The 27,438-nt window shown below is 35.5% G+C and overlaps 1 protein-coding gene across 6 annotated transcripts; it reads right to left on the bottom strand.

The window, feature by feature from the left end:
* Window positions 1-1,201: 1,201 nt before the first annotated feature.
* Window positions 1,202-27,438, bottom strand: LOC100799324 (protein FAM135B). 6 transcript variants are annotated; one of them, XM_006600992.4, is made up of 17 exons: window positions 27,265-27,438; window positions 26,260-26,633; window positions 26,087-26,172; window positions 24,102-24,256; window positions 20,857-20,921; window positions 20,582-20,761; window positions 19,871-19,925; window positions 13,621-13,866; window positions 13,066-13,199; window positions 12,101-12,266; window positions 11,926-11,985; window positions 11,476-11,724; window positions 4,194-4,452; window positions 3,906-4,111; window positions 3,013-3,063; window positions 2,106-2,392; window positions 1,202-1,647 (listed from the first exon to the last, which is right to left on the bottom strand). In XM_006600992.4, the coding sequence occupies exons 2-17, from the start codon at window positions 26,361-26,363 to the stop codon at window positions 1,644-1,646; spliced, it is 2,307 nt and encodes a 768-aa protein (XP_006601055.1). In that variant the 5' UTR covers window positions 26,364-26,633; window positions 27,265-27,438; the 3' UTR covers window positions 1,202-1,643. The 6 variants fall into 6 exon arrangements, with proteins under 6 accessions (XP_006601055.1, XP_006601058.1, XP_006601056.1 ...); XM_006600995.4 differs by having other exon boundaries at window positions 1,202-2,392; window positions 11,599-11,724; XM_006600993.4 differs by having other exon boundaries at window positions 1,202-2,392; window positions 26,260-26,440.

The following is a 27,438-nucleotide window of genomic DNA, read 5'->3' as shown; positions in this document are numbered from 1 at the left end:
ATGAAGAAATGCAGAAAAATCCCTTTAGATGACTCTTAGAAAGTATTTTCAAAAAAGATTGTAAAAAGAGCCACTAGTGAGAAAGAACAAGTGAGGATATTTATAGATTTAACTAATAAAATAGGTTTAATTGATTACCAAAACTTGTAATTGATTTTTTTTTTATCAAAATACCCTTGTTTTGCATTTCTAGAATTGTGATAATTGATTACTGTAAAACCTTAGAAGAGTCACACCGGAATGAAAGGAATTCAATGGTTGTTCAGGCATGAGATAGTAAGGGGAGTTAAATATTTTTTGTCTAATTACACATAAGATGTAACTTTTGATCTTTGTATTTATATACATCTAATCAAAATTATTGTGGGTCCTAATTTATCTTATGACTTAACAAGTGGTTTGAAGCTTTTGTTGAAACTAAATTGGAAAACAAAAAATTCTGGCAGACAAAAATGGATGGAAAAATTTCTCCTTATACCTTATTTTATTTTATATTGTTAATTAATTATAATTTATATTGTTAATTATAATGAAGATCAAACTTTTTATATTATTTTAATTTATGATAAATAAAAATTTCTTTCAAATCATTTAAGTTCATTATATTTTTATAATAGTAAATAAAGATCATACTTTTTAAATTATTATAATTATAATTACTATGACCTAAGTATCTACAAAATCGTATGCCTATTTTTAGAATTGACCATATTTACTATTTGTACAAATTATTAAAGATGCATTAATTATTTTGAATTTTTGTGAATAATTGTTTTAAGTAACAAAAGATTATACATTTAAGACTTAAATATATTTAAGCTCTCTCATAAATAATTGATTTTTATTTCAATCTTTCATAAATTTTTTCATTGTATTAAATCAAGATATATTTAAATTTTTGTTTGAAGTCTATGTAATTAATTAAGTGATGATGTGTAACCCTAATTAGGTGATGACACATCATCACTTAATTAACAATGAAAACTCAACAAAAATTTTAATTAAATAAATCCAATGTAATGAAAAAATTATTAGAGACTTAAAATAAAAATCGATCATTCGTGAGAACCTCAAACATATTTAAGCCTAAAATTACACACGGGAATGCTAGTTTAATCGCACATGCTTCCATAAACGAAAGGATATATATGAATTCAGTCTTTGTATTCAATGAGAACTCCCTTTTCAAAAGAAGCGTAGATTGAGCAACGAAATGTTTTATTCCTTCAAAGAGAAAGTAAAGCAAATTAACATAAGTGAGAATTCAGTTTTTTAAGTTTAAAATATGCCTATTTCTTAGTAGATAATCTATGCCTAATTATTTTTGTTATTGCGTTCCCATGCGCGCTGAATCCCTTCCCCATGGCATTAACAGCTTATCTACCTAACCTAAAATAATTACATCACTATACTAAGAACTGTTTCTAAAGCTATATATGTATACAAGTATTGCAAATAAACATTTGAAGCCGACTAAATATGCAGCTTCGATGCATATCCTCCTGCCAATTTACACATACCAAGATGGTTGCCATTCTTTGATTATCTTGTGAGTGAAATCTGGCCACAACTGGTCTCTTGAAGGTGGTAGGAAGCTTGTCAGTAGGGGATGCTCAAAATTTGAGTATTCACATAACTATCACCTACCTAATAAATAACTAGATTATAAGCCGATATTATAACTATAATCATAACTAAATTTTAAAATATAAGAATAATTTGATATAACTAGTTATTATTTTTAAAATGAGTATATACCTAATTATGAATAAACTAATTATATAATAAGTTATATTCAAAATAAATTACATAACTAATAATGGATGAACAAAAATAAGTTATTTAAAATACCCATTTCTATAAAACTAATTATAATTTTATAATTATAACTATTTTTTAAATAAAAATAGATAATTTGAAATATTCATAACTATAAAATTAATTATAATTATAGTTTTATACCTACTTTTATATAACTAGTTATATAAACCTACTTATTGTTATAGATATTTTTTTAAAACTAGTTTTTTTCAGCATCCCTACTTGTTAGTCTGAATCCCTTGGAAAACCTGAATGCAAACAGGGCCAACGACAGGAAACTCTACCGAAATAGTTCCGGAAATGACCACATTATGAACCTTGCAAAAATGTCAGACTCCAGAAACTCAATATGTGCAGCACGCCCAATGAAAGAGTTTAAATTCTTGCCGTAGGAAGTGGCATCAAAATTGACATCACAACGCATGAAAACTCGATGTTCAGAGGGATTGGCACGGATTTGGTCCAAACAATCATTCAGCATCTCAAGGAACACTCTACCCTTCTTTGATTTGTCACGTGAAGCAGCCTGGCATAATTCTATTCTAGCAGAATGGTAAGGCACATAACCATCCTGGAAAAAAAAATTAGTTTATCTGCCAACGTATTGTTTTGACAAAGTGAAAAATCCAGAAAATCTTGTTTATTTTCTAGGTTTAAATAGGTTTCAGATCCTATATATATACCCAATTTTTATTGAATCCTTGATAAAAAATTTTGTTATTTTAAGTCTATGATATATTAAAAGTTTTGTTGGGTCTCTGTTGTCAATTAAATAATAACGTGATACTATCTTAACGACTCTTCAAATATATATATCATTGAAATGATGTCACATCATTACTTAATTGACGATAGAAATCCAAAATAAAACTTTTGATATATCAAAAGCTCATAACAATAAATTTTTTTATCAAAAACTTAAAACAAAAATTAGTTAGGTATATTTCAATAAGCTAAAAGTTATTTAAGCCTATTTTCTATTTGGATTCATTTCAGATGCGCCGTGATCATAAGACACGTAATTTTTATTATGTAATAATAGATGATCAAGCATCACATGTATTTATATATCAGAGTCAGTCAATCAAATCCAATTTAAAATACCCATATTATACCTTAAATGCAAGTTAAGAAGTGGCAGTAAAAGGCATGTCTAAAAATGATTTTAAGAGTCACAAGACAAGGGAAAACCTGAGGGGAAGATAGCAAGATAATATGCCTAAAATGATCCAGAGTCTTCTGCTGAAAAAGAAGAGAAATGTGAAAAAGTATTAGAAGCTTATCATCCAATTAATTAAACTACACATAATATTTAAAGGTTTAAATACATTTTTATTCTTATAATTTAGAGTTTTTTTCATTAGTGAAAAATTATTTTTTTTTTTTATTTTTAGTCCTTATAAATTATGTTTATTTTGTTTTTAATCCTTAAAATAAGGTTTTGAATAGTGAAAAAAATGTTATCCAAAATATCTAAAGAACTTAAAACAAAATAAACATAATTTGCAAGAAATAAAAATTTACAAGGAAAAAAATAAAAATCACACTAAATTATAAGAACTAAAAATTGTATTTAAGGCATATATGAATGATCTAGGACTTTGAGGAAAGAAACCCCCCAAGTCTCAGTTTAAAACACACAAATTTGAACATTGTCTTAGTCACTTTCAATCCATTTATTATGACAATGCATCTTCACTACAGCCCTTGCTCATATAATTTCCAACCAATTATGTTCATCAATTCTTTGGTAGAATTATTTGTACAAAAATAACCATTGGATGCTAACAAAGTAACTTTTGAAACAATATAATTTTTAGAGAAAAAGGATTATGCAGTGGCAGTATAAAAAATTTTACACAATCATCCAATCACAACCCGTCATGTATGATAAGTTTACTGACTTTTAAAATAATTATTTTAAAGTAATTTAAACAATAATTTATCATTAGATGACAATGTAAAATTATTTTACACCATCAGTGCACAAACATTAAATTCATAATTTCCAACAGTATAATTCGACAAATCTTGCTCATATAATTTCCAACTGAATATTTGATTCCAAAGGACACAGTTCTTACCTTACACAGTTTATAGATGAATGTATTTTGAATATCCTGATCATCTGTGAAGGTGAGTTGATGAATACACTGTGTGCCTTTTAGTTTCTTCAAAAGCCACAATCCAGAATTAAACAAAGAGTTTGAACTGTAAAGATACCCCAAGTGTGGACCAGATACCGAAACATATGTATATAGATATCTTAGAAATGGCTCCATCATGCTCTCTGCAAACAAAGGACAAAATTTAGCCCCTAATTTCAAGCGGATGATTTGACGAACACCATCACTTCTAAAATGTTGACACACCTGCTAGTGCTGTTCTTATAATAAGGTTACCAATAGAATGTCCAACGAAACTTAGCCTAATATCTCCTAAATTCCCATATCTTGAGGCCTTGTCCATTTTCTTTCTAACAAAAGAAATTACTTCCTGAGCCAGCCGATGACCCATTTCTCTGAAGTCTCCTGAAGTTTTATCTTCATTAGTCTCCGACATTAGAAATTCTACCTTGGGATCTATCAAAAGCCATTGATTTCGAATAAGCCGTAGATCCAGATGATGCCCCTACAACATTTTAAGTGATGAAGAATAAGCATTCAACCATCTTTCAACAATGAAAAAGATACAAATAGAGTAAATCTGTCAATGCTGTGCTTTGATGTAATTCTCTACATAGCCAGTTCCAAATCAAGATGAAAGAGCATGGTTGTGTTAGGAAGTTGACAAAATGATGACCAACATAAAACTTTGTTGAATCTTTATGGCATGGATAGACAATGTGATTTTAATTTAGGCATTGCCAGTAAGCAAGGTTTTAAATATTGGTTCATGACCGCGATTTGGACCGCAACCATCATGATTTTTTAACTGTTAGTGATTGCAATACAACTGCAATTGGGACCATATCGGCCACATTTATCCGCGATTTGCCGCGATATTAACAAACGCAACGAAACTATAGCATAGCCGCAACCAATATTCAAAACCTTGACAGTAAGTAATGCTTTGTATCCTGTGTGGCTCAAGTGTTGTTATCAAATTTGCTAGGGTTGTACCAGCCCCCAGGTGAAGTAGAAAATAAGCAATAGTTCTCATATTTCATGAAACCAAGATTCATTTTGGAGCATGGAATATTGTTACATTTACATGCATATATATGGAAATAGTTGAAACCATGATTAGGAGGAGAGAAAAGAATAGAATTGGATAAAGTGAAGTGCATAAAGGACAAGGTAAAGTTTTGGTTACAAAATGAAATATCAAGGACCAAAGGAAGGTTATTCCATAAGTTATTTAATGAAAGGCATGCAACTATAATGTACTTGGATAATTTATAAACTAGAGAGGAGGATCAAAATAGTATCTTGCATCATAGAAATAAGGAGTTCAAGGTAACAGGAGCACTAAAGAAAATGGACAATGTAAAAGCAGTTGGACCGTATAATATACCTATTGAAGAATGGAAATGCTAAGGGATAAACTCACCCACAAAGCTGTCTAGTGAGTAATGAGGTCTAACTGTCTAAGAAAATGCCAATGAATGGAAGTAAGGCTGTTAGGAACCAAAATTAGAAAATAGAAGAAAGTAAAAGAAAGATGAAATTTCTTGATTGTAAAAGAACAGAAAGCAGGAGAGACAACCCTCCTCCAAGGCTAATGATCAATTTACAAAATGATACAGATCTCCCTCTCTCCTATCTTCTTCCCCTATTTATATCTAATAAACCCCTCTAACTAACTCATTAATAGTCTAACTACCGTAACTAATCCCTTCTCCTTATATCCTAACAAAGGCACTTTGATCCAAGGTTTTAAATATAGCACGCTATAGTGCCACACCACTATAGTGGCATAGTATAGCAAAGTGGTCTTTGCCACTACAAGGTTTTTGGTTTGCTAGCTTTTTTAAAAGACAACCAGCCAATTCTTCATTTTTTGCTTGCCCCTCTTAGAATGTGGGTTTGAGCCTAACTCAACCCCAAAAACTAGCTCATATGGAAAGGGTTATCTTCCACTCATATACTCTATCTTGACACTATCTCTAGCCAATGTGCGACTTGAGTTTTTCCTAATACACCCCCTCACATCCAACACTTTTGGGTTTGGTGCATGATCCTTTGAATGGATCTTGGATAGTCTCTGATATCATCTTAGAATGTGGATTTAGATCTAACTCAACCCCAAAAGTTAGCTCATAGGATGAGGGTTGCCCCTCACTTATATATTCTATATTTGCTTGGTGTCTAACCAATGTGGGACTTGAGTTTTTCCCAATACACCCCCTCACGCCAAACACTTTTCTGTAAGTTAGGCCTAAACCTACATTCTAAGATAATATCAGAGCCTAATGTTGATCCATTAAACGGGCCACCGACGATATTATTCACACACCAAGCCCAAAGGTGCTGACTTTGAAGGGGTGTGTTTGGAAAAACCTAAGTCCTACACTGGCTAGATAAGACTGTTGAGTGTGTAAGTGAGGCTGAGTGTGTGTTAAGTCTAAATGTATTGTCATGTCGAGTGTATGAGAAGTTTCAACAGCCGTCTTCTCTCTCTCTTCTCTGTACTCTATATATTCCCATGATTAATAAAAGCAATATGTGGTGTGTGTGTGAAGTTTACCACACAATTCAAATTCTCAAGTTGGCATCAGAGCGGGTTCTCCGGCCACCATCGTTGTCGCAGCCTTCCGTCGTCCGCCATCAAATTCACCGGCGAGTTCAGGGTTTTGTGCGCCTCGAGGAGCACGACACAACCCTGCAAATCGTGTGGCCAGATTCTCCAGCAGCGCCTCTTCCCGGTGTGTGAAGCCCACGCGCCGATCTCCGGCCACCGGAATCGTGCCGGACCTGTCTCAAAGGGAGCGCCGTCTTCCCCTGTCCACGTTCCAGTCTTGGGTGCAGTGTTTGTGTGTCATCTTGTGCTTCCTCCTCTCTACTCCGTTAGGGTTTTGCTTTTTCCTTGTCAAAAATGGCTTCTTCCGGTCTTGTTTTTTCATTCTCTGGAACTCCCACCGTTACTACTGCCAAACTCAACTGGAAAAACTATATGTCTTGGTCTGCTTCCGTGGAGTTATGGTTTCTCGGCCAAGGATATCATGATCACTTGGAAAAGGGAGTTGATGCTGTTCCGAATGACAAGAGAGCTGAATGGGAGAAGCTGGATTTTCAGTTGTGTGCAGTGCTATGGCAATCTGTTGAACCGGATGTTTTGGAGATCCTTAGATCATTCAAAACATGTTGCTTCTTTTGGAAAAAGGCACAAGAGATATTTGCCAATGACATTCAAAGTTTGTTTGATACAACCCAGAAAGTTGCTGCTCTCAAACAAACCAACCATGATATGATTGCGCATGTAGGTAATGCTAGAGCAGCAGTGGAAGAACTGAAGAGATTTCTTGCAGCAAAATCGTTGGAGGAAGTGAATAGGAAGCTGGACAAGTTCTACATGGTCCTTATCTTGAGAAGTCTACATTCAGATTTTGATCATGTGCGTGATCAAATTCTTGCAGGTGACCAAGTCCCGTCAATGGACTCCCTCATTACTAGACTTCTTCATGTGCCTCAAGCTTTGAAAGAAGAAAATTTAGCTAAAGTTGTGGAAACATCAGCCACGGCTGCATCTTGTGGAAGAGGAGGAGGTCGCAACAATAGAGGAGGCCGTGGTGGAAGGAGTGGACGCCCTCAATGCACATATTGCAAGAGGATGGGTCACACACAAGAAAACTGTTATTCCTTACACGGTTTTCCTGACAAGGTAGCTCATGTTTCTAAAATAGAAAAATCAGAGTCTAAATTTTCTGATGAGAAATACCAGGAGTATCTACGGCTCAAGTCTACAAAAGCCGACAATCAAGCACAATCTTCCTCAGTACCATATGTTTCATCAGCATGTATTTCTCAATCTGTGAAAGACTCTAGTCCTTGGATACTTGATTCAGGTGCTTCTGATCATATCTCTGGTAACAAATCATCCTTTTCATCCATGTCTTTTCCAAAAATTCCTCACTTTGTTACTGTAGCTAATGAGTCCAAAGTTACATCTCAAGGAATTGGTCAAGTTTCTTTGTCTTCTTCATTAAAATTGAACTTTGTATTATTTATTCCTCATTGTCCCTATAACCTAATTTCCTTAAGTCAGTTGACTCGTTCTTTAAACTGTTCAGTAACCTTTAATGCTAATTCTTTTGTTATTCAGGAACATGGTACGGGTCGTCTGATTGGAGAAGGACATGAATCACGAGGACTCTACTACTTAGAATCCAGCTTTCCTGTGTCATGTTTTGCAACTTCAGAACCCATGCTTTTGCATGATTGTCTGGGTCATCCAAGTCTTCCCAAGTTGAAAATAATGGTTCCTAGTCTTAAGAATCTTCGAGTCTTAGAATGTGAGTCTTGTCAACTAGGAAAACATGTTAGATCGTCTTTTCCCAAAACTACACAAAGATGTAACTCGCCTTTCTCTACAATTTATTTTGATATTTGGGGACCAAGTCGTGTTACATCTTTTGGTTTTAGATATTTTGTAACTTTCATTGATGAATTCTCCAGATGTACTTGGGTTTATCTAATGAATGACAGATCTGAACTTTTGCCTATATTCATGTCTTTCCTTAATGAAATTGAGAACCAATTTGGTAAAACCATTAAGATTTTCAGAAGTGATAATGCCAAAGAGTATTTTTCTCATCATTTGTCCTCATTTTTATCCTCTAAAGATATTTTACATCAGTCTACATTTCCTCATACACCACAGCAAAATAGCATAGCAGAGAGAAAGAATCGTCATCTCCTTGAAACTGCACGTTCTCTAATGTTAAACACCAATGTTCCTGCACATCATTGGGGAGATGCAGTTCTTACTGCTTGCTTCCTAATAAACAGAATGCCTTCCTCTTCTCTTGAAAAACAAATCCCTCATTCCATTATTTTTCCTCATGATCCATTGTATCATGTTTCTCCAAAAGTGTTTGGTTGTACATGTTTTGTTCATAATCTCTCTCCTGGTTTAGATAAACTCTCTGCTAAGGCCATCAAATGTGTCTTTTTAGGTTATTCTCGTCTTCAAAAGGGTTACAAATGTTATTCTCCAATCAAGAGACGATACTATATGTCAGCTGATGTAACCTTCTTTGAGGACAAACCCTTCTTCTCACCCTCCATGGACTATTCTTCTTCTCTCCAGCAAGTTCTTCTAGTTCCATATCCTTGTCCACTAGATAATCTTAGTCAAAATGTTAGGGGAATTCCATCTGCTCCACCGAGTCCAATTGAAGTTACTCCTCCACCTCTTCTTACATATCACCGCAGGTCATGGCAAGCTGGTTCTACTATACCCGAGTCTCCTCCTTGTGATTCCCATCCGCCTCCAACAAATCCTCAAACCATGGATCCTTCTTCCTCTACTCCTTCTCATCATCTTGATTCAGATTGGCCTATTGCCATCAGGAAAGGTACTCGATCTACTCGTAATCCTCATCCTATTTATAATTTTTTGAGTTATCATCGGTTATCTCCTTCATATTTCTCTTTTGTTTTCTCTTTGTCTTCTCTTACTGTTCCTTCTAATGTTCATAAGGCACTTGGTCATCCTGGATGGAGACAAACTATGATTGATGAAATGCAGGCTCTTGAAAATAATGGTACTTGGGAACTTGTTCCTCTTCCTCCTGTCAAGAAAACTGTGAGTTGCAGATGGGTCTATACTGTTAAGGTTGGGTCCAATGGTGAGGTTGATCGGCTTAAGGCTCGATTAGTAGCTAAAGGCTACACTCAAATTTATGGTCTTGATTATTGTGATACTTTCTCTCCTGTAACCAAAATCACCACAATTCGCATGCTTCTTGCTATAGCTGCCATGCGCCATTGGCCCCTTCATCAGCTTGACATCAAGAATGCCTTCCTTCATGGTGATCTTGAGGAAGAGATTTTTATGGAGCAACCTCCTGGGTTTGTTGCTCAGGAGGAGTATGGCCTTGTGTGCAAGCTACATCGATCTTTCTATGGGTTAAAACAATCTCCTCGGGCTTGGTTTGGTAAATTTAGTCATATTGTTCAACTTTTTGGGCTGAAACGAAGTGAGACAAACCATTCGGTTTTTTATTGTCATACATCTCCTGGAAAGTATGTTTATCTAATGGTTTATGTTGATGATATAGTGATTACAGGAAATGATGCTACTAAGATAATCCAGCTTAAAGAGCACTTATTCAGCCATTTCCAGACCAAAGACCTGAGACATTTAAAGTACTTCCTTGGTATTGAGGTTGCTCAATCAAGAGATGGTGTCGTGATTTCACAAAGGAAGTATGCACTTGATATTTTGGAGGAGACAGGCATGCAGAATTGTAGACCTGCTGATAGTCCTATGGATCCAAATCAGAAGCTTTTGGCAGATCAAAGTGAAATTTATCCTGACCCCGAGAGATACAGGAGACTGGTGGGAAAACGCATTTATCTCACCATTACAAGACCTGATATCTCCTTTGTTGTTGGAGTGGTTAGTCAATTCATGCAGAGTCCTCATGTCGATCATTGGAATGTCGTTATGCGAATTCTTAGATATGTCAAGAAAGCCCCTGGACAAGGATTGCTATATGAAGACAAAGGTAATACTCAAGTATCTGGATACTGTGATGCAGACTGGGCTGGCTGTCCCATGGATAGAAGATCTACATCAGGATATTGTGTTTTCATTGGAGGGAATCTTATTTCTTGGAAAAGCAAGAAGCAGACTGTTGTTGCTCGATCCAGTGCAGAGGCTGAATATCGATCTATGGCTATGGTCACATGTGAACTTATGTGGATTAAGCAATTTCTACAAGAGTTGAAGTTTTGTGAAGTTGGGCAAATGAAGTTATTCTGTGATAATCAAGCAGCCCTTCACATTGTTTCCAATCCAGTCTTTCATGAGAGGACTAAGCACATAGAGGTTGATTGTCACTTTATTCGAGAGAAACTATTTTCCAAGGAGATTATCACTGAGTTCATTAATTCTAATGATCAGCCAGCAGATATTTTGACTAAGTCCCTAAGAGGAACCAGAATTCAGTCTATATGTTCCAAGCTTGGTGCATATGATTTATATGCTCCAGCTTGAGGGGGAATGTTGAGTGTGTAAGTGAGGCTGAGTGTGTGTCAAGTCTAAATGTATTGTCATCTCGAGTGTATGAGAAGTTTCAACAGCTGTCTTCTCTCTCTCTTCTCTGTACTCTATATATTTCCATGATTAATAAAAGCAATATGTGGTGTGTGTGTGAAGTTTACCACACAATTCAAATTCTCAAGTAAGACAAAGATAGAATATATAAATGGAGGACAACCCTCACCCCATGAGCTCGTTTTTGAGGTTGAGTTAGACCCAAACTCACATTCTAAGAGATTCAATCTATAAATTAAGTTGGACAATACAACAAGCTAAGGTTGAATCATTCGAATACTACCCGGGTTTGATCCTTGACAGAAACAGTTCTTGGTCAAACTTTATTTACCTCTTGGTTGAACTCCAGACTAGTCAAGGTCTCTTTCCCCTTGATGAACCGAAGGTTTAGACCAAAAAAAAAAAGAGGAGCTCAAGTGTAAGACTTGCCTGAAACCCATGCACAAAGACAACAATCTTCAACACACGGGTACTAGTTTGTGGAGCAGATATCTTGTTTGCAGTGTCCAAGTTGAGTCCAGTTTGAAAGCTATGTGAATTTACAAGTTCTACCTGTCTCAAGTATGAATTGTCACTGATAGTCCGACGTGGTGCATTCATCACACGTTCAACAATGACAATTGGTATGCTTGAAGGATCACCGAATATATGCATGTCTTGAATTGACCGGTTGTTAATCTGCAAAATTGAATCCATTAATAGGCCATATGCAAATTGTTAGGATAGGCTTAGGGAGGTCCAGGAATGGTCTCAAAATTAAATGGTTAAGAGATTATATAGGATATCGTTAGATATTGATATTATAAATTATTATAGTTTTATTGTAAATAATGAGATGTTGACACATGGATAAATAATGGTACAAGAGCTAATAACTACCCTCATTTGTGCAATGCTTCTTCGATGAAGTTCTGCACGTGTAGCAGCAGTCTGAGGAGGCTGCATAATTTAAGGGAAAAAATATGCTTTTAGTTATTTGCACCAAATTTTTTTTTACCAAGTTCCAACTTCACAAAGCATCTTTCCTGATACGAAGGAACAGTCAAGTATTTACCTCATCAGGTAGTTTCCACAAACTGGAAACTCTTCTGTGTACACCACTATTTATATAATGATGAGGCATCTCGACCTTAGAGTACACCATCCATATTGACCATTCAGCTTTTCGATCCTTAGCCCAAGCATCATGCAAAAATTCTAGAATCTTTGTTTTGTTATCCCTAAAAACAAGAATATTGTAGCTGATTAAATTTCATGATATATACTCATGCATGGATAACTATGAAACACGGACACCTCTCTTGTTTGTCATGTCAGACATATTTTCAACACCGACACACTCAGACACTTGTCCGACACTACTTATTAGGTGTCTTGTTCAAAAATTACTTTTTGTTGGCTTAAACACTTAAGCTGTCACCTTTTTACACAACTAATACACTTGAAATAACATAGAAAATTGGTTTAAAAAGATGAACATATCATCAATTTAGATATTTTGTTACGTTACTCATATTTCATTTAATTAAAATCTTTTTGTTTGTGTGTATTCGATGTCCCTGTGTTCTATATTTTAGACATTAGTCAGATCGAAGTGTCTGCATCTGTCATGTCCAGTGTCCATGTTAAAGTTCGTGCTTCATAGAGGGGTAATGAAAAAGGCGACAAACTATAATTGTCACAGTTAACTGGAACATTCTCACATTATATGCATGTCAGCATGTGAAAACTGAATGCAGATTTGTACGCAAAACTATCATCTGAAACCAAGTATAGAAAAAAAACTGAATGAGGGGAACAGAAGCTAATGATGTCATTTATCTGCCTCCAGAAAATGTTCCATAACAAACAAAATGGGCAGTTAAAATCAAAATATATATGCTTGCTCATTAAAAGGTGTGTGAACACAAAAAAAAAAAATAGACCTCTTAACCAAAAAATTGAAACAGATTCAAACGTAAAATTTAGAGAACCACACATTTTTGGTTAATTTTGATGATATATGTATGATAAGCATACCTGTGGAACTTCAGAAATATGTTCCATAAATACAACAATCGATTTCCCACTGAATGATAACAGTTCAACAGCTCTCTCTTTGACAAGGAACGAAGCTTTTCAGCAGTCTCAAAATCTAAAGCTCTGTCTGCTCCCTGTACAAGAAGAGACCATTTAATTAATAAAAGGCTTAAAAATGTTTGAGATTCCTAGTATATACCTGATTTTTGTTTTGAGTTCTAATAAATTTTTCCGTTGTTCTGAGTTCCTAGTATATTAAAAGTTTTGTTCCGAGTCTCTGTCGTCAGTTAAGTGATGATGTGACACCATCTCAACAACTCTTCCAATATATATCAATCATTGAGATGTGTCACGTCATCACTTAACTGACGACAGGGATCCAGAACAAAACTTTTAATATATCAGAGACTCGAAACAATGAAAAAATTTATAAGGGACTCAACAAAAATCAAGTATATATCAAGGGCCTAAAAATTATTTAAGCCTTAATAAAACCATAAAGAGCGACATAAAAGGAAAAACAATACAGCCAGATGAATAAAGTTAAGGAAAGACCTCGAGACCATTTTGTGGCATGCGTTGACCTGAAATTTCAACTTCTGTAGTAAACTGATTAGCTTGCGGAACAGAATTTATTAATTTCATATCGTTCCTTTTTGACACAAACTCTGGAATATCAATAGCCTGATCAACTGCTTTGCTAAGTTTTTGTAGTTCTTCAAGTAATATACCATGAGCTGTTAATAATGCTTTAACAATCATGAAGGCTTTCAACTTTACAGAGGCAGCATCACTCAAACCCTGGTTAGTCACATAAGGCATTCAGTTAATGCCCAAAAATTAATGTCTAAAAAGTACTAAACCAATAGAACGAATAGGCTTAAATATGTTTAAGATCCCTAATAAATGATCAGATTTTGTTCTGGGTCTCTAATAAATATTTTTGTTTATTAGAATGAATGTATAAAAAAAACTGTTACAAACAGTTATTACAGGACAGTTAGACAGCTAACTACTTTTCTTTCACTAACAGAATTCTGTTAGTTTGTGATTAGCTTCAAGGTCTAGAGGTTTATAAATACCTCCTTCGTAACTGCATTAAAGACTAACTTTTTCAGAATCAATAATATCAGTTTTTCCTTTTTTTGTTCTCAATGTTTTTTCTTATTTTCTCTGTTCTCTCAGTTCTCTAAATCTGATATGGTATCAGAGCTTGTTTCTTCGTAAAAGCTCTTCTCTTCAGTTTTTCAAGCTGCACCTTCACTTCCATGGCTTCCGCATCTCAAGGTTTCAGTTCGCATTCATTTCCGACAACGATGAGAAATTGGATGATTCCAACTATCTACATTGGTGACAACACGTCGAACCAGTCATTAAATCGCATAAGTTGCAGAGGTTTGTGGTTAATCCAGTCATTCCGCCTCAATTTCTCACATAAGATGATCGAATCATAGATCGCATTAATCCTGAATACGAAGCTTGGGAAGTGCAGGACCAAACGTTGCTTGTTTGGCTTTAGTCGACACTCTCGAAGTCTGTCCTTTCTCGTGTGCTAGGCTCAAATCACTCCTATCAGGTATGGGAGAAGATTCGCGAGCATATCAATCTTCACACCAAGTCTAGGGCACGGCAATTACAAACCGCAATGCGTGCTGTCTCACTCGAAGGGAAAACAATGGATGAGTACCTTCACAAAATTAAAGGCTACGTTGACGAGCTTGCCGGCGTTGGAGTTCCGGTACGGCATGAGGAGCATGTCGATGCTATTCTTGAAGGTCTACCTTCGGATTATGCGCCAATAGTTTCTATGATTGAAAGCAAGAAGCGTATGCCATCAATTGCAAAGATTGAGGCTCTGCCTTATGGCCATGAAACTCGTCTTGTTCGGTACAATCGAGACACTCAAATGCTTGCGTCTCCATCCCTGAATTACACTCAAGGTTATTCGTATGGAAGCTCATATAAAGGTAATGATTCTGGTGGCTCTAGAGGAGGTTATGGTAGAAGTAACGGTGGTCGTAATACTTCGTTTGATCGAGGTGGTGGTCGCGGTGGTTCTGGAAGAGGCCGCGGTGGAGGCAGATTTGCTAACTTCCAGTGTCAAATCTGCCTCAAGTATGGTCACACTGCTAATGTGTGCCACTTTCGTTCTGATATGAATTTTCAACCTCATGAGTCACTCACCTTTGTTGATCCAACTACACTCCAACCAATCCCTTATTCGATTGCCTCGGGTAGGACCTCAAATACTTGGGTTAATCCTAACTCTAAACCAATTACTCAGTAGTCCAGCCAGCCTAGTGTGATGCTTACCAATTTGACACCTCAGGGTAATGGTCAAGCTAGCTCAACATGGATTCCAGATTCTGGAACTAGTTTTCATGTAACTGGTGAATCACAGCATATCAAACACCTGTCACATTTTAATGGACCTGACCAAATCTTTATAGGAAATGGTGAAGGTTTGAGTATTTCCAACATTGGTTCTTCATCTTTTTTGTCTCCTAATGACTCTCATATTACTTTCAAACTTAATAAGTTGTAACATGTTCCTTCCATTTCGAAAAATTTGCGAAGTGTTAGTCAGTTTGCTAAAGACAATGTTGTTTTCTTTGAATTTCACCCTCACTTATGCCTTGTCAAATCACAGGGAACCAATAAAGTGCTCCTTCAAGGTGCTGTGGGTGCTGATGGTCTCTATTCTTTTCATAGCATCAAACTCCAGGATCACAAACCTCAGTTGTTACCAACAACATCTTCTACTACTAATAAAGAGTCTATTGTTACATCTAGTTCTGATTTTTCATCTCCTAGCACTGTTAACCTTTGGCATGCTAGGTTAGGATACCCTAATAGTCATGTACTAAAACTTGTTCTTGATCAGTGTAACATTTCTTCATCTAATAAAGTGATTTCAGATTTTTGTGCCTCTTGTTTTGTGGGAAAATCTCATAGGCTATCTTCCTATGCTTCCACTTCAGTTTATTCTCCTTTAGAACTTGTCTTCACAGATTTATGGGGGCCTTATCATTTAACCTCCTACTCTGGTTTCAAATACTATGTATCGTTTATTGATGCCTTTTCACGATATACTTGGATATTTCCTATTAAAACCAAAGCTGAAACTGTGTTTGTTTTCCAAACTTTCAAGTTATCAATTGAACTTCAACTTAACACTAAAATAAAAAGTGTTCAATCTGATTGGGGTGGTGAATATAGACCCTTCTCTGCTTTATTAGCTTCCTTTGGCATTTCGCATAGGCTAATCTGTCCACACCCTCATCATCAAAATGGTGTAGTTGAAAGGAAGCATAGACATATAGTTGATCTAGGACTCACATTACTTCATCGTGCAACTCTACCTCTACAGTTTTGGGATTATGCTTGTCACTGCAGTCTATTTGATTAATAGGTTACCCACTGCAGCACTCAACTTTGCTATTCCATTTGTCACTCTTTTTAACAAAGAGCCCGATTTTCACTTTCTTAAAACATTTGGCTGTGCATGCTTTCCTCTGTTGAAACCCTATCATACTCACAAACTAGATTTCAGGTCTTAAGAGTGTGTTTTCTTGGGGTACTCTTCTTCACATAAAGGCTAAAAATGTATGTCTTCAACTGGTAGAATTTACATTTCTAAGTATGTTTTGTTTAATGAGTTGAGGTTTCCATATTTAGATCTGTTTTCTTCTTCCTCCAGTTCAACACAGAATATTACTTCCTATTTCAGCCTCAATCCTGACCTATCTCCTCCTGGTTCAGCCTCTACACCTTCACTTTCCCAAATACCTTTCTCCAATTCCCTTTCAGCTCCCAATGTTCCTCCTGGTTTCTCTGCTACTGCCTTAAATCAAAACTCACTTGAATCCACCTCCGCTCATCCTCAATCGTCCAATATAGTGTCGTCTAGTGAATCTATACCAACTGCACTCTCTCCCACTCATCCTCAATCATCAAAAACTATGTCTCATAGTGAATTTGTGTCTGCATCAACTCTAATTCCCATTAACACTCATCCTATGCAAACTAGGTCTAAATCTGGAATACACAATCCTAGGCTGCATCCTTCATTATTTCTTACTCATTCTGAACCTAAAAGTGTAAATCAAGTCTTGGAAAGTTCAGAATGGTTTGCAGCTATGCAGGAGGAGTATAATGCTCTAATGAGAAACAGAACTTGGGATTTAGTTCCATTACCAGCTGGTAGACAAGCTATTGGATGCAAGTGGGTCTTTAGAATAAAAGAAAATGCTAATGGTTCAATCAATAGGTACAAAGCTAGACTAGTTGCTAAGGGATTTCATCAAGTTCATGGCTTTGACTTTCATGAAACCTTTTCTCCTGTGGTAAAACCAGTTACAATTAGAGCAGTTCTAACTCTTGCTCTCTCACAAGGCTGGGACTTATTTCAGCTTGATGTCAACAATGCATTTCTAAATGTATTACTTGAGGAAACTGTCTATATGACTCAACCTGCAGGTTTTGAAGTTGAAGAAAAATCCTTGGTTTGTAAACTTAACAAGGCTTGGTTTGACAGGTTAAGGTCAACACTAATACAGATTGGGTTTGTAGGAAGCAAGTGTGATCCCTCTTTGTTCATTTATACACATCAACAACACATTGTCTACATTCTAGTTTATGTAGATGATATCATCATCACAAGAAGTTCTAACTCTCATTCTACAGTTAACTTCGATATTGAATACAGCCTTTTCTCTTGAAAAGCTAGGTCACTTAGACTACTTCTTGGGGCTGGAGATTAAGTATCTTCCTAACAGGTCTATTTTGATGTCTCAAAGTAAGTATGTCTGAGATCTACTTCATAAAACTCAAATGGTTGAGACACACTCTATCTCTACTCCTATGGTTGCAAACTGCAAACTGCAAACTGTCCAAACATGGAGCTGATCTATTTCATGATCCAACTCTCTATAGGTCAGTAGTGGGTGCCTTGCAGTATGCTACCCTTACTAGACCTGAGATTAGTTATGTTGTTAATAAGGTTTGTCAGTATATGGCTAATTCATTGGATTCTCATTGCGTTGTGGTCAAAAGGATATTAAGATATCTCAAGGGTACTATATTTCATGGTTTATTCCTTCAACCTGCTTCTGTTTCAAAACCTATGGCACTCTATGCTTTCTATGATGTTGATTGGGCATCAGATATTGATGAAAGACGTTCCACATCAGGAGCAGCTATCTTTCTTGGCTCAAACTTGATATCCTGGTGGTCCAGGAAGCAAAAAGTCACGGCAAGGTCCAGCACTAAAGCTGAATATCGAAGCTTGACCCAAACATCTATTGAATTAACCTGGATTCGAATCCTTCTAACAGAATTACATGTTTCTTTTCAAACTCCTGTGATTTACTGTGATAATCAAAGTGTAGTGTCCATAGCTCACAATTCAGTGTTCCATAGTAGAACAAAGCATATGGAAATTGATGTCTTTTTTGTAAGAGAACAAATTTTGGCCAAACAACTCTCAGTTGTGCGTCTTCCTGCCTTAGATAAATGGATAGGTGTCTTAACCAAGCCACTTTCCTCAACAAGATTTGAAGCACTAAGGGACAAACACAATGTGAAGCATTTTTCTGTAGAAAAACCTTCCCCTTGAGTTGGGGGGGGGTATTAGAATGAATGTATAAAAATAACTGTTACAAACAGTTATTGCAGGACAGTTAGACAGCTAACTACTTTTCTTTCACTAACAGAATTCTGTTAGTTAGTTTGTGATTAGCTTCAAGGTCTAGAGGTTTATAAATACCTCCTCTGTAACTGCATTATAGACTAACTTTTTCAGAATCAATAATATCAGTTTTTCCTTTTTCTGTTCTCAATGTTTTCTCTTATTTTCTCAGTTCTCTAAATCTAATATTGTTGTTGAGTCCCCAATATATTGAAACTTTTGTTATGAATCAATACTATCAATTAAGTGATGACACGTCACCTAATAAATTAATCTTTCCAACATTATCAATGGTTGGGATTGTATCACGTCATTACTTACAACAGAGCTCAAAGCAAAAGTTTTAATATATCAAGGACTCAACAACAAAATAAATTTATTAGGGACCCAAAACAAAATTCGATCATTTATCAAGGACCTTAAACATATTTAAGCCGAAAAAATATATAAATAAGAATCTGATCCCTGATTACTATAATACCAAAACATAAGTTTACCGCACTTCCTACACAAACATCTTTTAAAATGCTTTTTACCCCTTTATGGTGCTGGCAGAAAGCTTTTAGTAGAGCCTGGAAGTCAAACATCTCAAAATCTTTGCATTAACAAGAAGTGCCTTTTATGATCATCACATTCTTTATTTTCCACTCAACTCTTTCTAAAGCTATATTTTGGGCATGAAACTTTTTCATATTAAATGTTATTATTTTTTTCGAATGATGGATTATTTAAACAGTAAAACTATTTTTTTTTTTGCATATGCTAACTATCATCCACATGGTAAATAGGTTCAGATAATGCATAAGGTAGAACTTGGTAAAGTCATAATATAAGCACAAAACACAAAGCAACCCACATATAACATGTACATCAGTATAGGTGAATATATGCAAAGATTAACTTTCCACTTTTGACTATGCAAAGTTGGATGCAATAAAAGAGATAACAATGGCACAAATAATATGCTTGAGCGCCAAGTAACATGCCAGTTTTCTAGAAGCCCAGGGTATAAATGAATGCAAATTTAGATTTGCAACAAGTATTTTGAACCATAGCAAATTAACAAGAACTTCAACATTGATCTCAAAAAAGAGACATCTAATGTTTAGAACATACTTGATCCAATGTGTCGTAACTTTTATTAGCAACAAATTCAGCATTACGAGAATTCCTGAAACAAAGCAAGTGAAACAGGTTACTCTATGTAATAAACATACATAGAAAAAGTTCCAATCAAATACTCCCGTGGTCCTTTATAATAGTCGTTTAATGATTTTGCACTCCAGCCAACAAAATTAATGACTCCACTATTTTCCTATTAAATTTGCAAGCATTTTTCCAATTGTGTCCTTGGTTTGAAACAAATCACTTCAACCATTCCCCAACTCTCTCTCCCTAATTAACTATCACGACTCTTTTTTCTCTCTCTCCGTAACTAACTTGTTTTTCTATTGGTTGACCTATTTCTCTCTCCCTAAAACAAAACACCCATTTTCCTATTGATTGACTCGTTTCTCCCTCCAAGTCAACGTTCCTTTTTCCAAGCCAACCTTTATGTTCTCTATTGAAGCATTTCTTTCCTTTTTTATTCAATTTTATAAAAAAAATGTAAATAATTAATTGGAATAAGGGTATAATTGACAAAAAAAATTAATGTTATCTTGGACTTTGAAAACAATAGATAAATAGGAACAAATTTTGGTTAAAAATCCGACAATTAAAAAGGAACGGAGGAGGGAGTATATTAAGTAAACTTCTCAGAAGAAATAGAAATTTTAAAATAAAAGTCTAATTGATTCATACTGAAAATTAGTTAATGTGACAAACCTGGGTGCCGTCGATGCAGCTTTCAGTAAACTTACATGTATACTGACATCAACCAGCACTGCATGTAAAGCATCAAAATGTACAGGACAATAAGAATGCAATCCTAGAAGAGCTTTTGGAGGAATTCGGAATTCGTGGACAGCAGCAGGGTAAGCATCCAGCGAAGCTTGCAAGTCAGCACTGTAGATGATGATGCACTCAAGTCAGTGTGAAAATTTCACTAAGGAAAGATCAATCAAAAAGGAAAGTGTACTACTTTAATCATAATCACTCACCCATTTTCAAATGTGGGAGCATACATAAGCTCAAATTTTAAAATTACAGCTGTTGTAGGTAAAACCTGCAATTTAGGAACCACAAAAACACAGTTAAATTAGATAAGAAAATTGAATTGAAGAGCAAGGTAGTCACAACAAGTGCACTCTTAATTAAAGAATTAGACAGCTCTGTGTTCCTCCAGCTATAGTGATCCTGTTCCTGCATCAGAACATGATCTGATAGGATCACATGGGAATTGTGTTCAGACTTGTAAAATCACACACTAACATGTCCAGCAGAAGTCTCAAACTCCAAAAAAGACATGTTGGTAGGTGGGGCTGTTAAAATAAAACACACCAGACAAAACTTCCTATCATGAACTAACGATTCCCAAAAAATTAAACTTATAGTTGACAACACATGAATGGTTCTATATTACATCTCCAAGATGTCCCATCACACAAGAGCCCTTTGGGAAAAGAATGGACAATGCACAAGCCCACCTACCTTGTGCTCAAATCCAACTTTTGTATTAGAAGAAGGCTTAACTACATTTTTGGTCCTTGCAGTTTAGCGCTTTTTTCATTTTCGTTCACATAAAAAAAAAATCGTTTTAGTCCTTACAAAATATGATTGTTTTGTTTTCCGTCCTTAAAGTGCTTTAGATAGCATTTTTTGTGTGTGTTCAAAGCACTTTTTTACTGTTCAAAGCGGTATCTAAAGTACTTTAGGGATGAAAAACAAACAAACACATTTTGCAAAGACTAAGACGAAAAAAAATATATTTGCAAGGACGAAAATGAAAAAAGTGTTATCTTGCAGGGATAAAAAAATATATTTAAGCCTTAGAAAAATAAGGGGTGGGTGATGTGGATCAAACTGTCGACACACTGATCAAATAGGCTCCAAAACCATGTCATGAACTAACAACCCCAAAAGCTTGTTAGATAAAGACACGCAAATGGTTTTATATTACATTACTAACACTAACTGACCCAAAATTAAACAATTGAACAGTGTTATGAGAACTAGCTTCACATAAACTCAAACCTAATTTCACCTTTCCAGTCCATTCAAACATTCTAGATTCCTTCCTATAGCAGTGATGTTCAACCTAGGTCCATGGAGCTATGCACAACTTCAGCACTGCAATGAATTACAACTGAGCATTGGGTTTTATAGCTTTGGATCTCCTTGTGATGACTCTGCTATGGGCTGTTTGGCCTGTGTTTTGGATTGAGTGCTGGAAAAATCTAACACTCACGTTAAAAGGCAATAATAATACCAAGGTTTTAAACATCGATCCGGGACCGTGATTTGGGCTGCAACATCAAGGATTTTTAACTGTCCGCGACTGCAACACATCCACAATTGGGACCATATCCATCACATTTATCCACGATTTGCCGCGATATTAACAAATGCGACGAAACTGCAACGCGACCGCGACCAATACTTAAAACCTTGAATAATACAGTAAAACTTGGCAACACTCAGTGCCCAGTCAAGTTTATAAGGGATTGAAAACTTATCAGCCTAGTCAAACCATAGAAGTCAACAGTGCATTTGCATTAACTACTATGAGTTGTTGATGTTTTTTTTTGGGGGGGGGAGCTTTTGGAGAGCAACAACTCCACACTGTTATCTGCTATTAGACCTTCTTTAGAGTGGTTTTGTGGTAGAAAGCAAAGCCCTTTTAGATTTGGAGCTTTGATACCACGTGAGTAGAGAAAGAAAGAATGTGAGAAAAAAGAAACATATTTTAGCTTCTAAATTTAGTTGAGGGAGTATACTACTCATTAGAATGATCTATATATAATAATAATGATTACAAAGATAATAAAGAGAACTACTCTTTAACTCCTAAGATACATTGAACTCAGTGAAACACAACTAAGCTACTTGGAAGAGTTATAATCAATTAATCATTAAATGCTCCTATTTCCAACATAATCTCAGATTTTATGATTCTATCTCCCTTGTCTGACCCAATATAGGAACTACAAGTTGGGCAACCTTGCTAATTTATTAGAAAGGGTTAAGTAATTTAATTTTGGCTATTCTAGAACCCCTCTTCATCTCAACCATGGGATTAAATTCCTTTTTACATTTGTCCAATGGTTGATCATTATTTCAAATAAATGTCAAGATAAACATGTGCAAGTTCAAATCTGATAAGCAAGTCCTAGGTGATATCATGGAGAAAAAATAAACAAAGTTTCTTTCATGAGTTGGTTGGCTTGAATATGACACTTGAACAATTTAATAAACATGAAACCTCTGTTGGTTAAGATATTGAAATTTAAAGCATTGTTGTCAAAGACTTAAAACCAATCATTAGTCTTCACCTAGCAACTTAAACTTTTGCTGGAGTTAGTCGTTGAAATGGTATCAAATCCAGTATGATCATTATAGATCAAGGGTTCCATCTTTGCAGTTCACATTATTAAAATTGATGTCTAGCAGAAGGTAGAGATGGCTTGTATGATCCATATGTAAAGTCCAAAGGGCTCTTAAGTGAGGGAGCATGCTAGAGATATAAAACTAACCGTGAGCCTTATTCATCTAATAACTTAAGCTTTTGGGTGGGAGAGTTGTTCCATGACAAATACAAAAGGATAGATGGGATCTATGGTGGGAGTATAATCTAATGGTGCTAGGGTGGGGGAAAACACCTGCTTGTTCCTTTATGTCCAATTCTGCCATTGATTTGGTCATGTCTAGACTGGATTCATGAGCTCATCTTAGTGGTTTAGGGAATATCTTGGCTCATAAATCTCAAATTACTAAGTGAATTTTTAAATTTTAACCAATTTGACTCATTCTACTCAATCAAGTCATTATGAATAGGAACCCTATCAACCCTAGTTAGCAAGTAAAATGGCAGTAGCAAAAAAAAAAAAAACAAAAGAGAAATATGGTAGCCACAGCTATTCAACCACAAACGTAAATCACTGTGGCCAGATTAAACCTATTAAATATTACAAGCAGTCCTCACATAGTCACATCAATTAATTTGTAACTAAATGAGTCATTCAGGGTCTTGTGTTGTATAAGATCACTAGACACTTGTGTCACTGCAGGAACATTTTTGCTTGAGTGCATAAACAATTTATGGGTAATTACATGTCAACCTTGTTAACAGAGTGGTATGATCTAGGAGATCTCCCAACAGATAACTTGACGCCCAATATTGGCATCTCACAATATATCCTTTCCCCTCAATAACCTCAAGAAAGAGAAGAAATGATAGAAAGATCACCTCAAATCTACCAAGGGATAAGTTGAATGAGATCATCATACATAAATGAATGTCCTGCCTAGCATATTTTATCCGAAAGGGCTGTGTTGAGAAACTGTTGTCTGTATCATCAATCCTCCAAATACCATATATACTGCTAGGACCCAGATCTCGAGCTGCAAATCATAAAATTTTCTACCACATCAGTGTTATTATTAATTCAGCACATACAAAATAGCTTCTGCAAAAAGTTTTCATATGAGAAAATATGTAGGTGCACAAAGAAAAATATAAAGTGTGATAGAAGAAGAGATATAAGGTTGGCCCATGGTTGGGAAAGGGTGAAGTGAAAAGGGAGGGGGAGAGGCCATGGGTTTGAATCCCCCTAACTGAAATTTCTTACAAAAGCTAACAAACTAACATTTGTCGATCAAAAGAAAAAGTGTGATAGAAAAATTACAAAACAAGATACCACAATCTCATGTGCTTCAGCGTTTCCCAAAAAGTTCTTGACAAACAACACATCCAAATTTATAGTTCAAATAGTTACAAATTAAATAGCCTCCAGATCCACTTTTTTAACTACAAGGGGCCTCAAGTCAAGTATCAACTTTTATTACAGACAAGGATCATTGAGTTCATCAAGTAAAATTTCAAGTAAATAATACTTTAAACCCTAACCTTGTGAACGAATAAAGCATTTTTTTGGTACAATTTTGGAAAAAGCATTTGAAAAGAGCAATGCAATTTTTTAGGGTATTCAATAAAGAAATTATTGGTATTCAATAAAATACTCTGTTTGGATATTTAATATCAAAATTTAAAGAAATTTCCATATGTTATTCTTTGTAAAAATTAAGAATTTAAAATTGCACTAAAATAGGTGGGATTTTTAAATTCCTCGTCCTCCACCTTCATCCAATAGAAGACGTTTCGTTTTCCCCTGTCATCCCTCACCTTCACACTACTGCACAAACTGAAGAGATTCCCTACTGCCAACATCCTCAGACACCTCTCTGCCATCATTGCCAAACACACTAATAACAACTCCAAAAGCACTTCTACAAGTACACAACCAATGAGTTCCACCTTTGCCAAGTCACTAAAACAACAATGAGTAACTACAAAACGGTGTCATTTAGATCCTCTCAACATCCTTTAAAATGCTCACAAGCAACGACAAGACAAGCGACAACAATCCACACATTTTCAGGAATCGACTTCTTTGCTTGGAAATCGCAAGCGAGAAACTTCAAAACCCTTCTGAATCATTTCTCAAAACAAAGATCAACAAACCTTCGATTTCAAAGAGTCGTTTCTCAAAACAGATATCATCAAACCAAAGAATTCTCTGTGACCATGGATTTTTTCTTGGGTTGGTTATGTGTGGCAGAGAGAGAGAGAGAGAATAAAACTAAATGAACAAAGACTGTAAAACACTTGAAAAGTATAATAATCCAAACAAGTTATTTCACAATCGAATGGGATTTGATTGCTTTTAATTTGAGTTACTTTGCATTTCAAACTCTTTGACATTTTAAAACTCTTCATTCAAACGCACTCTAAAGTTTATTTAATTTCTAAAGAGAAATCTTCTCAGCCCTTGTTGATATTGAATGTACTTCAAAACCATATCCCTCAATTTTTAGGATTTCATAAACTATAGGTATACAGGGATAGATGTATTTATTGTAAATAATTGGTATAACTATTCTAGTAACAACATACAACAAGGGAAATTTACATTAATCAAGACTCCCCCTCAAGCTGATATATACATGTCATACACATGAAACTTGTTACATATGCAAGTTACCAATGACATGGTGATTTCTGGGGTGAGGACCCCTTGTCCAATGAAATGGCAGCAGTGCAGCACAATTACAATACTTATCAGCAGGTTAAATAATTGGCAAATTTTAATTTAATATGCGGTTTAGTACTATATGATACATAACCAGTTCCCTCAAACACGAGTAATATAATGCATAATCTTGACAAATTACCTTCGTATTGAACAACTCTAGCTGGGATTCCAAAAGATACATCTTCATCATCTTCCCATCTCATAGTAATTTTAATCTGATACCATCTGCATAACCCAAAATATGCATGTCAATTAGGTAACCAAGGAAACTTCATAACAAAAACTGGAAAGAAAATAGAGATTGGTGTATACCCCTGCTGAAAAAGGTCAAGATTGTGAAACCTATGAATGTATATGGCAATCTCCTGTACAGCTTCAAACATAGCCACCGCTCTGACCTTAAGAGAGTGTGGCATTACATCAGGAAGCCACTTTGCTGGCCAGCTTCTGTATTTCACACCAACAGATAATCCTAGTTATGTGCAACGATAACCTGTAATAACACACGTATCTCATTCTCTTAAGTCATAATAAGCAGTGAATTCATGTGCCCCCCTTCAGTTCTTATCATATCAAATCATATTTGTTGCATATTGCTAATTCTTGGCCAAATTAACCATCTATAAAAATGAAACACTGGATTGTAATCTGTAGCATTCACTAGCTCCCTCCACGGTAAACTACAGCTGCAAATAAGAACAACAACAGGACACTATCACAAAGTGAGATAGTAACATAAAAAGACACAACAAAGACATTGACAATAGCGAGCTTTTGTAAGAAGCAACAACAGCACACACACGTGCACATGCACATGCAAACCGAATACACATGACAAACAATCGCCATAGGCAGTTTATTTAGTGAGATTAATATTCACTTGCTTCCTAGGTGGTGACCAAACTTTTGTTAAGGTGTTCATGTCATGGCATATGCGGTCAGCCTAATATGACTAAACTTTGAAGTGTCTGAATAACCTTAGAATCATGGAAACAAATCAATTCACATGATATAAAGAGGAAAATAAGGTCAAATTTATGCTGAGACGGTTTTCCTATATAATAAACACACCGTAGCAACAAATAATTCGATAGTATAAAAATTAAGTTCGTAAAAAGAACAAAAACAACTAATATGGTGATTAATTGGGCGTAGCTAAACACGTTTTCAGGCACAAAATGGCATGCATATCGAATAAGAATTACCGGGCACCGGAAATTCCGAAAACGAGGCTTCTACGGTGAAAAGTTAAAAGGATAAGGCAATGAAATAGAACGATAGTAAGAAGAAGATGCAAATAGGAAACGTAAGAGAGACCTGAAATTGGGAATGTGTGGGAATTGCTAGGGTTCGTGGTTGTGTGAAAGATGGTTTTTTCTGTTGCTGCGAAAAGTAGAAAGAAAGAGAGGAAGAAACGCACGCCGAGGTAATCTGAGATGTTATTATGCGGATTTGAACGACGTGTGCTGTTCCTCGTTTTGATTGGTTTGC

Source organism: Glycine max, chromosome 17 (genome assembly GCF_000004515.6).
Source record: "Glycine max cultivar Williams 82 chromosome 17, Glycine_max_v4.0, whole genome shotgun sequence".
NCBI classification, from domain to species: Eukaryota; Viridiplantae; Streptophyta; class Magnoliopsida; order Fabales; family Fabaceae; genus Glycine; species Glycine max.
This window is presented reverse-complemented; position numbering and strand designations above follow the sequence as displayed.

Excerpts from the sequence above, each read along its gene's own strand:
- LOC100799324 (XM_006600992.4), bottom strand. The coding sequence starts at position 26,363 with ATGCCACACTCTCTTAAGGTCAGAGCGGTGGCTATGTTTGAAGCTGTA. Across the intron at positions 11,725-11,925 it reads GAAGCATTGCACAAATGAGG|ATTAACAACCGGTCAATTCA; the intron begins GTAGTTATTAGC and ends TCAATTTTGCAG. Across the intron at positions 4,453-11,475 it reads TCTTTGTGCATGGGTTTCAG|GGGCATCATCTGGATCTACG; the intron begins GCAAGTCTTACA and ends AAAATGTTGTAG.